This window comes from Delphinapterus leucas, chromosome X, assembly GCF_059928025.1.
Source record: "Delphinapterus leucas isolate spDelLeu-1000000601 "Yukka" chromosome X, BTC_Dleu_Yukka2, whole genome shotgun sequence".
Lineage (NCBI taxonomy): Eukaryota > Metazoa > Chordata > Mammalia > Artiodactyla > Monodontidae > Delphinapterus > Delphinapterus leucas.
In genome coordinates, this window is record NC_143150.1 from 98,866,147 (window position 1) to 98,878,478 (window position 12,332).

Below are 12,332 nucleotides of genomic sequence, written 5' to 3' on the forward strand. Positions count from 1 at the left end.
ACCGGAGATCATCAAATCCGTGTCTTTATAGTCAACTCTTTGTCACCCCAAAGCATATTTTTTTCCTTGAAATTCTTTTATATTTTTCATCAATTTAAGTTCCAAATTATTCTTCAGAACAAATCTATTTTCTAAATCTAATACAAGTACAAAGATTTAGGATTTTCCCTTCTATGGTTTTTTACAAGAACATACCTCAAGCTTTGGAGGCTCTTCCAAAAGAGTCAAAGCACCTTCCCAGCAATTTCAGCAATGCTAGACTAAGTGACCTCCCAAAGAAGGAGAAATTTCATTTGGATGTCAAAGTTTTGTCTCACAAATTAATGCTCATATTCCTGCAAAAATAACCATGTTATTAGAACATATTGTATTGTAGGGATTCCAGTCACCAGTGTCAAATAAAACTAAGTTTGATTCCTGGTTCAATATTTGCTAATAGAATCACTTACAGATCAATAACATCTAAAAAGTGATTTAATGATTCCTTGTTTGTAGGTTTGAGATGGGAGATGAGCTCAGTGAGGTAGAGAGCCAGATGGTGTAGGCTGTTGTTAGGACTTTTGCTTTTATTTTGAAAGAGAAGGGAAGCCATTGGAGAGTCTTGAAAAGGGGAAGGCATATCATGCCCTTAAAAGGATCATTCTGTTGTGAAAACTGTTAGAATGGAAGCAGGGACACCAATTAAGAAGTGATGGAAGGGCTTCCCTGGTGGCACAGTGGTTGAGAGTCCACCTGCCGATGCAGGGGACACGGGTTTGTGCCCCGGTCCAGGAGGATCCCACATGCCGCGGAGCAGCTGGGCCCGTGAGCCGTGGCCGCTGAGCCTGTGCATCCGGTGCCTGTGCTCTGCAACGGGAGAGGCCACAACAGTGAGAGGCCCGCGTACCACAAAAAAAAAAAAAAAAAAAAAAAAAAAGAAGTGATGGAAGTACTCCAGGTGACAGGTGATGGTGTTTTGGAGCAGGGAGGTAATAATGGAGGTGATGAGACATGAGGAGTTTGCAGATATATTTTATAGCCAAAAGGGATAATGTAGGTAAAAGGCCTCAATCAGGTATCTGGTATACAGTAAAACCAATAAAGAGACACAATCATTACTACTTTATGCTTAAAACTTATACGGATAGCCAGTTTGTTCAGGAATATTATGAACTAGGATCTTCTAACATATACTCTTCCTAACATATTTTAACTTTTCCTAAATAGGCAGATGGCATAGTCCCAAGTCTTAGGGTCTTGTAGCCAGACAGGATGGGTTCAAATCTTGACTCCACCACTTACTAACTGACCATAAGCAAGTTACTTAATCTCTCTGTACCTCAGTGTCTTCATCTGTAAAATGGAGAGACTCAATAAAATATACCGCAGAGAGTTTTGTGAGGATTCAGTAAGTTATTGTATGTACTTAGAAATATGCCTGCCACATCATACGTACTCACTATACATTAGCTATTATGGTTGTCAGCTTCTATTAGTTTTTCTGTTTATTATTTTTCATTTCAAACCTTTTTGTTTTGATTGAAAAAGCAAATTGTGTTTATTATTAAAAAATTAAAGCCATATAGATATGTATGAATTAGAAATTACAAGGCCCCTGAGATTCCACAGCCCAGAGGTAACTACTACTGCACAGCACAGTAAATGTTAGTCCGTATTTTTACCTATGTGTATATCATACCTATCCATGTATTCAGATCTATTAATTTACTTTTATATATAGTAGAAAAATGCTCTGCATATTATTTTGCAACTTATTTTTATCACTTAAAATTTGGTCTTAGAAATCTTCCAATATAAGTACACGTAAAACTATTGTACTGATTTTCATGGTTGCGTAGTATTCTGTTGTATGTAAGGCTGATAATTTACTTATTCGTTAGCTTACTGAAGTCATTTAGGTGTCTTTAATTTTATCTTAAACAATGCTGCAATAAACATCCTTGTACATATTTTTGGTGCAAATCTGTGTATTTCTGTAAACTCTGTAAAAAAATTCTGGAAGCACTTATCTACAGAAGTGGTTATGATGAGTAAGAATTATATGCCTTTTAAATATATATATACATAATTTATACTGCCAAATTGCCTTTTGAAAAGGTCATACCTTTTCGAATTCCCACAGACTGTAAAGAAATGTGCTTTTTTCTCCTGCTGACTAGATACTGGCGATCTTCTCAATCCTTGCCAACCTAATAGGCAAAATAAATTTTATTCTTTTATTTGCACTTTTAATAGTAAATTGCCTTTTCAAATGTTTAAAATTTGGATTCTTTTTGTACAAGCTCCCTACTTTTGTCCATTGAGGGGGGTCTTTTTATTTATTTTTTTCCTTTTCTTATCTTTCAGATTTGAAAAAGGCAAGCCATAGGCGGAGAAAAAATATCGCAATACATAAACTGACAAAGGACACTAGATGTTTACCCAAAAGAAGTTTGAGCATTTGTCCACAAAAACCCCACGAATATCCATAGCAGCTTTGTTTTTTAGAACCCCAAACTGGAAATGACCCAAATGTCCATCAATAGGTAAATGGATAAATAAAGGTATATCCATAAAAATGAACAAATTACCGATACACACAACATGAAATAATCTCAAAAACATGATGCTGAGTGAGAGAAACCAGACACAAAAGAAACTGTACAAAAGACAATACTAATCTATGACCGATGAAAAATCAAAATGGTGGTATTTTTCTAGAAGGTAGAAGTGGGGGAGGGAAATACATATCTGGCTTAAGACGGTGGTTAAATGGTATAAGGGTATATACCTCTGTCAAAGCCCATCAGACTATACACTTAAAATGTGTGCATCTAGTTTATGTAAATTATGCCCCACTCAAGTTGACTTAGAGATAAAAAAATTGTTTTGTTTCTAATTAAAACATTTTCATTGTGTATTAAAGTACAGAAAATAGTATAATAGCCACTCACGCACCACCACTCATTGAAAAGATGTTGACCTTTTGCCATATTTGTTTGAGATCTCTGTTCTTTTGAAAGAAGCAAACCATTACTGATACTTACGAAGTTTCACTGTTCATCCCTCACCCTTCCTTCCTGTTCCAGAGGAAATGACTCTCCCTAATATGACGTTCATCATTCCCATGAATGATCAAATTGTATATGTGTACGTCTTTATACAAGTATTTTATTTATCATGTATTTAAAACTTTTAAGATCAAATAGCATCATAGAGTACATTTTTCATTTTTCTCAACATGAAGTTGTTGAGAATTCCTCATGTCCATACATGTAAAACTGGTTCATTTATTATAACTGCTATATGATATTCCTCTGTGTGAATAAACAGTCTATCCATTCCTCTACTGATGGACATGTAGGTTATTTCCACTTTTTTCTTTGGGACAGGTTATCTTTTCAACTTTAGTTTTGGCAATTTTTTTGTTTTTTTTTTGTTTGTTTGTTTTTTGGCCATACTGCATGGCTTGTGGGATCTTAGTTCCCTGACCAGGGATTGAACCTGGGCCACGGCAGTGAAAGCACCAAGTCCTAACCACTGGACTGCCAGGAAACTCCCTGGCAAATTATTTTCTAATGTGATTGTACTAATTTACACTCTCAGTAGCAAGTTTCCTGTATTCCTAAATACACTTATTAATGTTATTATTTTTGCCAATAATGTGAATATAAAATGTTATATCATTATTCCTTATTTTGCATTCTCCTCATTTCCAGTAAGTTTAAACATCTTTTTATGTTTACTGGCCATTTGAATTTTTATCTCTGTTAATGCAATACCCTTTGCTCATTTTTTATTTCTTATATTTTTGTCTTTTTCTTATTGATTTGTTGGTATTCTGTGCATGTCCTGAATACTAGATCCTTTATCCATTAAATTGTCCATAATCACATTTACCAGTCTTTTCCTTTACTGCTTCTATAAACTACTTATGCTTTTCCATGAGTTAATCCCTTGCTACACAGAGTGTGATCCATGGACCAGTAGCATCAGTATCATCTGGGAACTTGTTTTAAAAATGCAGATTCATAGGGCCCCGTCTAGATCACTAAATTAGAATCTGAATTTTAACAAGACCAGTAGATGATTTGTATGTGCATGAAAGATTTTTAAATACTAGATTAAATGATCAAGACAAATGCAAATTTTCTTCCTGGGGTAATAGCCCAGTAATCCCCACCTGGCTTCTGCTTCTTCTTAATAAATAAAACTTCCGCTTTGGACCTGTATGTCCTCAATTCATATATCCTGGAGCTGCACTACAAAATTTCAGAAATCAAAGAAGCTATTAGAATCTGATTTGTAAATTTGGATGTTTATGGGATTTCATAGAGAGGTTTTCAAAGTGGAGACATACCTGTTTATCTGATTCCAAAGAGAAATAAACAGCAATGACGGCCGCTTTATGATACAATTCAAAATGCAAAGCCTTGGAAATTTTGTTGAATGCCGTCAAGAAAGGAACTAGTTCAGCTAGGATGCATAATCCATCAAATGTCTTCCTTGCTCATAGATGCGTCTATTTTTAGTTGACACAAAATGCTCCAGAAATGAGTAACAACAAGAATTAATAGGGAAATTGCCAAGAGTTGTATGTGTTGTCAGACTGTGATGATTTCTGTATATCAGAATGATTTCCTGAGGCACGTATGAGTGGTTGGCCATGTATGAAGGGGGCACCAAAGAGCACATGACCGCAGTCATAAAATTTTACTTTCGATTTCCCTGCCTTCAACACGACGGAGGTAACTCCACAGGCTGAAACCCTCTGGCTACAGGGATGTGGCAGAGGTATTTCCTACTCACTGAATGTCAGGGGCGTTCTCACATTCCTCTACCACCCTGCAGTCAGGAGCACCGAACACTAGATCTGGCTAATGGGTTGTAAGAAGGAGAAACGTGTCCCCGCTGGTCTGAAACATTTAATTCCCTGCTTCAGCTCCCTCTTGGCCTGCTACAGCCACTGAAGAGGCCAGGAGTCACGTAGGGTGCAACTACAAGATAGTTGAATTAGTAGCCTGGGTCTCTGAATGACCAGGTGGAGCAGACCACCCCCCACCCCGGCCACTGACCCACATTGGACACAACCCATGAGTGGGAAAGAAACTTTTGTTGGTGCTAAGCCACTGAGACTTGGGTGTTTTTTGCATTGCAGCGTAGCCTGGGTTACAGTAAGCATAGCCTGACTGATACAGTAAGCATAGCGGACTCTGCCTTATTAACATTGTTGCGTGTTACTCTATACCAGGCACCAAGCAGTAAGTTCTACCTGTTACCAAGCCAAGCTTGCTCTGCTCGCTGCACAACGGGCCAATAAATCGGAGACAAGGTGTTGAGGCAAGGAATACGACTTTATTAAGAAAGCTAGCAGCAGACCGAGAAGATGGCAGACTAAAGTCTCAAAATAACCATCTTATCGGGGTTTGGATGTCAGTTTCTTTTGTAGCACAGAGATGGGGAGGAGATGAGGAAGTAAAGTAAAAAGGCCATAAGTTTTGCAAATGTCCGCTGGAATCGCCAGCCTCGGGGAGGGGATGTGCTAATTTCTTCTTTCTTGCAGCCATCCACAGGTGGAGCAGGGTCGGGATGTTTCCCTGAACAAAGGCACTTTGGTTTAACATTCGGGCAGAAGGGCAGGGTTCCCCGAGGCAGGTCATTATGTATAGACAGTATCCTTTTAGTGAACAAAAGCAGTGGATAGCAAAGGTTAAAGTAAAAGGAACAGATCCAACGTGGAGTTCGATTTGGCTCTTCCCTGTTCCATACCTAGTACCTCACAACAACCTTCTGAGATAGACAATAGTATTATCCTATATTACATGACATGTATGATAGCTATATCGTATGTATCAACAATATGTAGATTATTGTCTCTATGTATATGTGTGTGTATATATATATATAGCAGTAGTATATTGTGAAAGGACGCTTTCTTCCTTTCCTCTTGTTATGCTGGAAGTAGTCTCTTTTTTTTTTTTTTTGCGGTACGCGGGCCTCTCACTGTTGGGGCCTCTCCCGTTGCGGAGCACAGGCTCCGGACATGCAGGCTCAGCGGCCATGGCTCACGGGCCCAGCCGCTCCGCGGCATGTGGGATCCTCCCGGACCGGGGCACGAACCCGTGTCCCCTGCATCGGCAGGCGGACTCTCAACCACTGCGCCACCAGGGAAGCCCTAGGGTCTCTTCTTGCTAAAGCCAGTCCCTCCATATGGGATCTGGATGCCATCTCTTCCTCCTTTACATTAGTGATTATTCCTTCACTCTCCTGAATCTGTGTTTTCTCCTCTTCTATTCAGTTTGCCCCTGAGCATTCCCAAGTCGCTCCAGCCTTTGTGAAGGGCTTCCATCTGCCTCCCTTCCTCCTCCAACTGTGCTCTCCCTCTCTCCTGTCCCAACTCTATCTCCTGTCTCTAAAGTGTTCACCCTCACTTCTTTCCCTCAGCATTCCCCACTCTGCAACTACTATCCATACAATACGGTTCTTCCTCCATCAATCTACCAAACAGCTATTTTCAACACCAGTGATGATCTCTGTGTTGCTAAATTCAGTGGACAGTTTTCACCTTACTTCATTTCTCAGCATCACTTGACAATATTGCCCACACTGTCCTGTTGAAACCTCATGCTATAGGCTTTTCCCCTCTGGTCACTGTCTCCTTTACAGCTTCATCACCTGTTCCTGGGTGATTAAATTTTAGTCTTCATCACAACTCATCCTAGCCTCTCTTTTCTTCTCATCCTATAGTCACCTTGCCGTCTTTCACCTAGCAGTCTTTACCAAAGCTGCTATCACTATGTACACCCAGGCATCCTCCAAATGGATCCCTCCACCTGGAGTTTCTGCTCACCAATTGCCCACTCAGTTCTGTGCCTCCACTTTGATGTCTTAGTGTGGACAAGGCTGGACTGTCAAGTTCTCTCCCCTCTACTTACTTAACGTCAACCCTTCCTGCTTCTTCCTCTGCGTTCCCCATCTCAGTAGACAGGGTCACCGTCCACCTATTTGCTTATTTGGGAACCTGGGAATAGGGTTGCATTAATCCCTCTGGGAGTGCTCAGCAGGAAAATGTGCTTAACTATATTTTGAAATAAAAAAACTAAAGCATATCATAACTAAAGTAAGTCTTTTAAATTCTGATTTTCCCACAGTGACTATTATGATGCTTTTAAAAAGAATATCAAATCCTCTCCAAAATAATTTAGGGCCCCTTCTTTTGCTGTTGCTCCAAGAGCTCCTGCCCTGTGTTGGAGTCAATAGTCAGACACCATTTCCTGTTGATTCTCCCTCCCAAAATATTTTCAAATCTGTCTGCTCCTCTCGGGCGCCAATGCACTGTATCTAAAGCCAGCATGACGCTTGTCTGAATTTCTGCAATAGACTCTGAACCCTCCTCCCTGCTCCAAACTCTTTTCCACAAAGCAGTCACGCAGAATGATTGCAGGAATACACATAACTGTTCCCATCAATCCACTGCTTAAAAACCCTCAGTGGCTTCCCATTGTCCTCAGGATAAAATCTCAGATTTGTAACAGGCCCAAGATCCTGCCACTTTGCCATGAGCCAGTGTCACCTCTTTGAGCACCTGGAAAGAGCCAAGCTCCTTATGTGCCTTTGCAGGTGATTTACTCTTTGCTCAGAGCTCACATCTTCTAGCTTCTGTCTCCTCAGTTCTTAGATTTAATGTCCTTTCTTCAGATAAGCTTTTCTTAACCTCTCACATCAGGTCTGTGCTCCTTGTTAAAACACTTTCTTAGTAACCCTCACTTCCTTTGTAAGTAAACGATTATTTGTATATTATTGGATAGTTTAATCTCCCCTCCTAATTTGAATGCAAGTTCCCTGAGGAAGTCAGTACACACTCCAGTACACACAGGAATTCAGGGATCCTTGAATCCAGCTTTGTCTGATTTTAGAGCCCATGCCCACAACTACCACCTGTACATATACCTACTCATCCTGGAAGATGGCATTTTGCCTCTTTGTTTTACGACAGCCAAGTGTTGATGCACGGGAAGCTAAGTGTCAACGAAAAAAATAAAAAGATAAAGCACAACCTAAAAGTTGAGAATTCTGTTTTATTTGGCGGACAAAACTGAGGACTTAAACCCAGAAGACAACCTCTCAGGTAGCTCTGAGGGTCGGCTCTGAAGAGATACGGGAGGAGGAGCCACGATATATAGGAGTTTTGCAATGAAAATCAAAAGATTAAGTAGACATCTCAAGTTACTGAATTTAGCTCTTTTCTGTGTATGGGAAGATGCAAGAATCTGGGCTCATTGAAATCATTCCTTTGATTTGCACCTTAGCTACCTAGGGCCAGCTATTTAGGGGCCTTTTCTTTCCCATCCTGAGTCCCCTCAGGGTGCACCTTTGGGGGTGGCTGCAGTGGCTGAGAGCTTGGCAGCTGGCGCCCCCTTTGTCATCATTCTGAGTTCCCTCAGGACTCAACTATCGGTGACTTCGGGGGCTGGTAGTGCCTGATGGCTTAATGACCATCCTTTGTTTGTTAATATGGCAGGCAATATTTTTCCTTCACATAAGAAGCTAGAAAAATGTGACATCTCTGGCCGAATTCTAGAACAGTGATGTTCTGGTGTTGGTGAATCTCTTCGTGCAAGTTCTGTCTGTAGCAGATTGCACACCTCAGCCTTCTCTTTCTGTGGAAGGAGGGGCGGGGGTCTGAGGGGTGTTCAGATTACCGGCAGGACTGCTAAACTGGACCCCGGTTCTCCCACCGTATAATCTTCACATCCATAAACGGGAGTAACATTAACCACCTTGCAGGGCTGTAGCAGGACTCATTCATCTAATACGTATTTAATGGGCATCTAGTATACGCCAGGTTTTGGGTTGGATGATGGGCATACAAATAGGACTTAGGATGTTTAGCAGAGTGCCTATCTCATTTAGTTATACACGGTCACTGTTAGTAGTATTAACACAGTTGTGTGTTGACGTTTGCCTGTATCACGTAGCTTGAGTGAGAGGGGATGTGATATTTGTCACGTTCGTCACTATCCGGACGCGGGACCTGGGGGGCCTGGGGCTCCACCAACGTAAACGCGTACGCTCCGGGGACATTACCGCGCGGCGTGACTGCCCCTCCTCTCCGGGCCACCAGAGGGCGCGCGGCCTCTACCGCAACCGCCCCCTGCGTCTGCGTCTGCGTCTGCGTCTGCGTCTGCGTCTGCGTCTGCGTCTGCGTCTGCGTCTGCGTCTGCGCCTGCGCCTGCGCTGCGCCGGCTGGCCGCCTCCCCGCCCCCCGCTCCCCTCCCGCAGGCGCCCGCTCCGCCTCGCTGTGGAACGCTCCGCCTCCGTTGCCCCTAGCGGCTGTCTGTTGACTTCCGGGAACGCGGGAGTCGTCGATGCTCAGAGGGTCGCTCTGGGGGTCCAGGGGGATTCCAGGGTTCGCTTCGGGGCTGAGGCGCTGCCTTAGGCCCCACCGAATCTCCCCCAACCCCTTCCCGGCCCAGGCGCAGGCTCCCCTTAGCGTCTTTCGGCATGGGGGAACCCGAGGAGGTGGTGCCCGGTGAGTGACACCCGCGGCGGTGGCGGCGGCCGGGAGGGAACGCCGGCGGGCGGGCGGGCGGCCAGGCCCCGCCTCCGGGCCGGCCCCGTCGGGGGACAGGCCCGGGCCGCGGCGGCCTGACTTTGGTCGGAGCTCTGGCCGCGCCCCCGTGGGCGACTGAGGGGAGAGGAAAGAAGGGGAGGGACGGAAGGGCGGACTACGGGGAAGGGGGTGCTGGTCTTTCGTCTTCTAATTCTTTTAAAATAAGTTTGCGATGAGTTTCTCGAAGGCGGGGGAAGTTTTTACCTCCCTATGAGCTTCCCAGAGTACTTCCTTCGAGGTCCTCAGAACCCGGTTGTGTATTGAACGCAGTAAAGAGTGAGTGACCAGGGGGAGTGGGGTAAAAGAGGATAGGGAAAACGACTTGGAGAAAGGAGGGAGCCGTTAGCGAGTTTTTTTTTAAGACTTTTCCTCTGAGCTCCAGAAATAACCTTTGGCATTGTGGCCCGGTACCGCGTACGTATTGTGTAACAGAAATAGAAGTTTCACGAAACAGTACTTGCTGTAGATGCGCTCAGATCTTTTCTATAATACATTCTCTTAAAAATGGTCACTGTGACCCACTAAGTTGATTTTCTGACCTACCAATGGGTCACGACCAACAGTTTGAAAAAACACTGGATTAGAGCAGAATCATGTATTCACTGAAATATGTATTGCGTTTCTGCCATGCTCTTGGGCTCAAACATGGTTAAATTCCTGCCTCAAATCACAGCTTAGTGAGAGATTCAAGAAACTAAACAAAATGACAGTATCGTTTGACAGTAGTTGCCAGGGGGCCAGAGCAGAGCCACCAAACCCTGGCTTGGGGTGAAGGTAACGAGGAAGGCTTCCTGGGAACCCAGAGCAGGACAAAACAGTTAAAATTATTCATTCTATAAAAACTCAGAGCCTGTTCGAGAACCTGGCCTCCTAAATGTCAGTTATCAGTTTGAACTGACACACCTCACAATTGTTCTCAGAAGGTTTTCCACAGTGGCTAGTCTCTTGAGCATTAATATTTATTATTAATAATTGTGTTTGCTATGTTTTTCTTTCTGGTACCCATTTAGTTTCTTTATGTGTGATCATCCTCCTTGAGATTTCCTCAAAAGCTGGGTCTGGCCTCCTATTTGGAGGTGTGTGTGTGTGTGTGTGTGTGTGTGTGTGTGTGTGTGTTTACATAGTTACTGGGATCTGGTAGGAGTTTTTGGTCTCTCTCCAAAATGGTACTGGACTAAAATAGTTTGTGAATACTCCTCCCATCAGGTAGCATTTAATGACTTAATTTAAGAATGTAAAAATCTCAGCATCCTGCGTCCTCACGATGTTAATGATGCAACTCAATACTGTCCTGTTTCTGTGTGTGGAGAAAAGCCCTCACTCAAGGGCTAGACCATGAGGTGTTTACCAGCGTGAGTGGGGCATTGAGTGTATCAGCTCATTCCAGGGAGTAGATGGTCCACCTCGTGACAGCAGGACTCTTAGTCATTATGACAGTATATTTCTTACTTTACACCAGTAAATGAATAATACATAATTAATTTATTAGATTTCGTAAATAAAACTAGAATGAAGTCTGAGGAATAAAACTGAGTTAAGATGAAAGAAGGAGGGCATAGACAGTGCTGGAGCAGAAGCCAAGCTGTTGGGAGACAAGGGATCTGTATAGATAAATTACTGGAAGAATATTTTAGTTAACAGGCAACATAATAAAAGTTGTGAAATCCAAACTCTCGTATATTTGCAGATTCGGGTGCTGTGTTTACGTTTGGGAAAACTAAATTTGCTGAAAATAATCCCAGCAAATTCTGGTTTAAAAACGATATGCCTATATATCTTTCATGTGGAGATGAACATACTGCTATTATTACAGGTTAGTGTTAAAATCTTAAATGAAGATAGTAATACTTAGAGAATCCTAAGTATTACAGATGTGCTGTGTTTGAAACATGTTGAAGATATACAGAAAGTGGAGGGTTTTTTTACTTTGCCAGATAATTCTTGACAAATTGATTTATCAAGAGTGACTTCTAAGTTCCCTTAGTATATTTAAGTGTGATTTTCTATACATATTACTTTCTTAGAATAAATCTATTTGAATTTATCAATATAATCAAAAAATTATTACTGTATAATCTTAGAAACTTTTTTTTTTTTGTAGTATGCGGGCCTCTCACTGTTGTGGCCTCTCCCGTTGCGGAGCACAGGCTCCGGACGCGCAGGCTCAGAGGCCATGGCTCACGGGCCCAGCCGCTCTGCGGCATGTGGGATCTTCCCGGACCAGGGCACGAACCCGTGTCCCCTGCATTCGCAGGCGGACTCCCAACCACTGGGCCACCAGGGAAGCCCTTAGAAACTCTTTACACCTAACAGAATATGGCTATAGGTAGATGGGCAAGGGAGCCTGTTTCAACACAGAAAAGCAATGACAGTGTTTAAGTACAGCATTTTTATTGCTTTGTGATGACTTCTTCTCACATTATGTTGCAACCGCTTCGATTTATTATTTCTTTTTCCTTCCCACCAGGAAATAATAAGCTTTTCATGTTTGGCAGTAACAACTGGGGTCAGTTAGGATTAGGATCAAAATCGACTGTTAACAAGCCAACGTGTGTCAAAGGTTTGGGGTCTTTTCTTCTTTATCACTTTAAATACTTAAAGTGTATAAAGTACTTTTATATTGATTGTATAATTCTTTAATATATTATAAATAATAAAGTCTTTAGTTCTTTATTTTCTGAGATTTACTTGAATATTATTGGCATTTAACTTTATTTTTCATGTGATATTCAGAACTAGT

General features: G+C 42.2%; 1 protein-coding gene across 3 annotated transcripts in view; it reads left to right on the forward strand.

Annotated features, from left to right (window-relative positions):
- The first annotated feature begins 9,247 nt into the window (after positions 1 to 9,247).
- The window catches only part of RPGR (retinitis pigmentosa GTPase regulator), a 69,012-nt gene continuing 65,927 nt past the window's right edge, over positions 9,248 to 12,332 (forward strand). For 2 of the 3 annotated variants that reach the window (XM_089904636.1, XM_089904637.1), the window contains exons 1-3: positions 9,350 to 9,511; positions 11,280 to 11,405; positions 12,060 to 12,152. In XM_089904636.1, coding sequence (XP_089760762.1) covers positions 9,484 to 9,511; positions 11,280 to 11,405; positions 12,060 to 12,152 — 247 coding nt within the window. In that variant the 5' untranslated portion in view covers positions 9,350 to 9,483. Of the gene's footprint in view, positions 9,512 to 11,279; positions 11,406 to 12,059; positions 12,153 to 12,332 lie in introns of all 3 variants that reach the window. The other variant, XM_022565597.2, reaches the window with a different exon arrangement.